Source organism: Limulus polyphemus, unplaced genomic scaffold (genome assembly GCF_000517525.1).
Source record: "Limulus polyphemus unplaced genomic scaffold, Limulus_polyphemus-2.1.2 Scaffold7807, whole genome shotgun sequence".
NCBI lineage: Eukaryota > Metazoa > Arthropoda > Merostomata > Xiphosura > Limulidae > Limulus > Limulus polyphemus.
In genome coordinates this window covers 26,432-31,048 of record NW_013673417.1, presented here as the reverse complement: position 1 = coordinate 31,048, position 4,617 = coordinate 26,432, and the positions used below count along the sequence as shown (strand labels likewise).

The 4,617-nt window shown below is 35.4% G+C and overlaps 1 protein-coding gene across 1 annotated transcript; it reads right to left on the bottom strand.

Moving 5' to 3' along the window:
* Window positions 1-417: 417 nt before the first annotated feature.
* LOC111089905 lies at window positions 418-4,599 on the bottom strand. Its single transcript, XM_022403158.1, has 2 exons — window positions 4,420-4,599; window positions 418-3,721 (listed from the first exon to the last, which is right to left on the bottom strand). Exon 2 carries the CDS (start codon window positions 3,707-3,709, stop codon window positions 2,153-2,155), a length of 1,557 nt encoding a protein of 518 aa, XP_022258866.1. The 5' UTR covers window positions 3,710-3,721; window positions 4,420-4,599; the 3' UTR covers window positions 418-2,152.
* Between the last annotated feature and the right edge of the window lie 18 nt (window positions 4,600-4,617).

The window sequence follows — 4,617 nt, the reverse complement described above, 5'->3', positions numbered from 1 at the left end:
TAAATGTGAGTGATCGTCTTTGTGTTTTACATTAAATGTGAGTGATCGTCTTTGTGTTTTAGGTAAGTTTTGTTATGGATTTGATAAAGATCATAATTTAAAAACTATATCTTAAATTGGCGGTCTGTGCACCAGTTTTCTCTACACTTATCAACATACAATGTTTAGGTGGCTGGAATAACCATTAATTACACTTCAAATAACGGAACGAAAGCGTTCCTTATAACAGTTTTAATAGCGCTTGTAGTAAATAAAAATTGATAATTAACGAAGAGAAGCTTATAATGAAATGTTAGGAGTTATTACATTAAATTATTCATAGCTAGTGCATTACCACTGAATATCGAAAAATAAATCCATTAAAAATAATGAAAATTAGTTACAAAACAAAAATATAACAATTATAATTTTGCATACTTTATTTTCAAGTCATTTACATGTATATCGGTACGACCGATCCTAAAAACCTCCAAAATTCCCTTGATCCCCCCATTCTGAGACTATTTAATATGAGCATTTTGAAATTTAAATGTGGATTGTTATTTTGATCGATCCCGTAAATGTGCATGCTAATCCACAGATCCACTCATCCATCCAATATTACAAGACCTGTAAAATGTTGACCATTAATTGACTGAGATTTAAAAATGCAAACAACAACATTTTAAACGATTGTTTTAGTTGCTTCTAATGTAGTAATAGACATCTTGAAATACATTATGTTCAGTGAAACGTTTATTTTGAGTTCACTTGATGCACGAGTCTTTCAATCGAAATGAACTATTTCTATCATTTTGATTCGATGCATTTATTGGTTAAGTTAGTATGTTGATAGTTGTGTAGAAGATTGGATAAAGTGTAACAATTATCATTTTTTCTACCTTGTTTTAAGTCATTTACCTGACAGATTGTAAAGGAGCAACAAGCCTGATTACAATACAACCAAATATTGTTTCTAAAGAACGTCACTAGAGGGCTTTCAATGATAATTTTACTTCGCCAGGGGGAAGCACAGACAACCATAAAGTTGACGTTTGTCTCTATTGCTTTGTTTTAGATAAACATTCAGAATACATACAAAAATTACTTGATTTTATTTTATTTAGAAACGATAAAGTAAATTGGTATTAAAAGTGACAACGAGGGTTTTTACGAAACGTGTAGTTAATTTAGTTTTAATGATTTAGATGCAACAACAAAGTGATTCGTCTTTAAGTAATATTTATAATTTTAAGTACATTGTAGAAATGAGTTCATAATTTTAACGGCTGACAACACATTAATATTATAATACTCGCTGACACACGGGAAAACCATAGGAACCAACTGGGGTGACATAAGGGTCAGGTCCGAACGCCGATCACCCATGTCACTCACCGATGATCGGTTTAACAGTTATACGTGGACAAAACGCACGAAGAAGACAAAGGAGGTCAGATCCCAACACCAGACCCCCCATATCACTTCCGTAGGGGAGGGGGCTAAGATTACATTACAAGTTTGGCGATAATCGGTCCAACGGTTCGCCAGTTACAAGCTGACACGCGCACACAATGATTTAAAATTTCTGTTAATTTTCTTTGTATGCGAATACAAAAAGTAATCGAATATTTATACTATTGTATTTTAAATTAAAACTATGGCAAAAATGTGGTAGGTTTCAGTATTTTGATTCGCTGTTTTAATTCTGAACATCCAAAGTGTGTGTTTAAAGCTATAGATCTGACCTCTTTACATCTGAGCATCCAGAGTGTTGTGGGTTGCCATCCTCACTGTGGGATGAGCATGAGCTGTTCAAATATCTAGGGCGTGTTGTGTGCTATAACGAAAATAAGTACAATAGCCTATAATACATCAATGCTACTATAAGTTAACACCAGTTTAAAGAGTGAAGAATACGACAAATCGTATCTCGTTGGAAATAACCAGGAATTATATTTTCAATTCTTCTGTCAATCCTTAACTCTACGTAAAAAATAAATTTTAACTGAATTTGTGATTCGTGTAAGAGAAAACGGGGAACTGGATATTATATGTTGTGTGACCAACAACAAAAAAAACTTAATGATGAAATATAATAATAAGATGCACTTATACACCGATTTACGAGTATTAGTTCTCACTCTTAACACTAGAGGACAATATTGCAGTGTCACAACCAGCCATTCATCTCTTTCACAGCCTCTGTAATTTCCCGATGTACGAGTGCACTAATGCTATCTGTTGGAGCATGGTTCTCGTCGTTGTTGCACGTGTCATAAAGACTACACGTGGCATCTGTGGTTTTCTCTACTCCGGAGTAAAGGTCAGAGTTAAACTTTCTACGTAATAACAAGTTATTTCTGTACGCAACAGGTAATGGGAACATCTTGGTGACTGGCCTGATGGGCTCCTCTAGTAAAGTCTTGTTTGCCGTCTGGACTTGGCTTGATTCTACATCAAGCAAAGAGCCAAACAAAGTGGTGTTTGGTCTAAAGAAAAAACCAGAAGAATCAACATATTTCACTTCTTTTTCGTTCCAGACACTCGTGGAGGGTCTGTCGACGTTTCCCACAATTGGGTCATCGTTCTTCCAATCAGGTTTCTCCTCTACTACAGTTTCAAGCCTTCTCTCTCCAAGTTCATCAGAATTACTAATTTTATAGCTGAGGTCAATGGATCCTCCATGCCGTTCTGTAGCTTCTGATAAACCAACATTAAAAATATCCCAAACCTTTTTTTTATCCGGTTTTCTAAGTTGGTTCGAATTATCCGGAAGAAAATTGTACACGTTCTCCCAATGCTTATCATTCTCTTCTGGACTTGGAAGTGGACTGCTTCGGACCATTCCATCAGAGTACCCACTCTCACAGTTGCTTGAGATTATTTTTGCACCAACACCATTGGTCTGTCTGTCGGCAGAGCTTACATTAGAGCTGTCCCCAAATTCATTGAAATCGGTTTCAATTATTCCAATTTTTCTTTCACACAGCTCGCTGTTATCGTAGTTTTCTTGTTCGTGGTTATGTGTCTCCCCTTTGTTTTGTTCGTTAATAAAATCACGATCTTCTGAACCTTTACTGATTGTATGGTGCAGATCATCTCGCAAGTCGAGCCTGTCAACTGATCGGCTTTCTTTCCTTTGGTTTCTATGACAACGGATGTCAGTGCGTTCTAAAGAACGGTGTCGTTTCTCGAGAGTGGGGTTTCTCTTTTGTTGGTATCTTCTACCGTTTGGTGAAGAATTGTATTCTTTTCCTGTATGCCTATTGAAGGAGCGATAACTTCTTCTAAGAGTTTCCTTATTCTGGAAAAGCTCCATTTCTTTTTCTGGAAGCCATTCATTTTTATCAGCTGCTCTTTTAATGGATTTTTCACTACTTTCAAAATTAGAGTGTATAATCTTTACTTTAGGTATTTTGGGGTAAGTCCAGTCTAGGTCAGAGTCCGGCTTTGATGAATAACAATCTATAGCTGGACTTGGATTCTGGGGTTCTTTCTGTAGTTTAAGGTTTTCACTCAAGTATTCTTCATCAACTGGAGATCGAAATCCTACCGGTGGGCGGATCGTTGGGATGTCAATCAATATTTCTTCATTATCTGGTTGGTCATTTTCATCCTCAGCCTGGAAGCTGTGGCGACCGGAATCTGTGGCTATAAAGTCGCTGTCGTCACTGTCGTCAGCTTTTGTTGTTTTCTCTATGTTTTCACTGTGGTCAGCCTTTGCCATTTTCTCTACAGTCTGGAGAAAGACGTTTATATTTACTATTAAGAAATTCTAGTCAATGGAATTTGATCAAATTAATAAGTATTCTCAATTTGTGATCACTGGGAAAATCCGAAAACTTGAAACGGATATTTTTATTACTATAATTTTCTGCTCTGTATCGTGTTTGAGTTATATTTTACTCACCACAGTAAACCGATTATACATACATACATAATTTGAACAATCTGTATTATTTATACTACTAATTGATTACTCTGAATTATGTTACTGAGTTTTACCTGTTTCGGGGAATTTCACCCCTCATTAGTAGTAGTCCTAGTCCCCAAAACCGGTATAACTCAGTAACAAGAAATAAATTGGTTTACAGGTTGGGTTTGATAGTTATTTTTAGTAGCTTTATTCAGTTACTTATAAAGTAACACGAATGTTTCAACATTTTTCATAATGAAGAGAGTGAGTTTATTTATTACAATCAGTAACTTTCACTGTTTGTATAGATCGTGAATCTGATAATGTTTTTGGCAGGCCATGTATCATAGAGCAATATTTACTGCCATTTGTTACTTAGCGAAAATGAAACTGTTACTGATAAAAACAAACAGGAAATTCAAAGAATGTGAGACTAATTTTACGTTTCTGCAACACGATTTAGGCTTATTGATAATAAACCTTTAGCAGAATTATACGAAACGATTTCATAACAATCTCACCTGCAAACTCTTTTTTGTTCTTTTTATACTCAATAAATCCTGTTCCAGGTCCTGGCATCTATCCTTCAACTGTACAAATAAATAAATAAATAACAATACTCAATAAATCCTGTTCCAGGTCCTGCCATCTATCCTTCAACTGTACAAATAAATAACAATACTCAATAAATCATGTTTCAGGTCCTGGCATCTATCCTT

Coding starts and splice junctions, on each gene's coding strand:
- LOC111089905 (XM_022403158.1), bottom strand. CDS start 3,709: ATGGCAAAGGCTGACCACAGTGAAAACATAGAGAAAACAACAAAAGCT.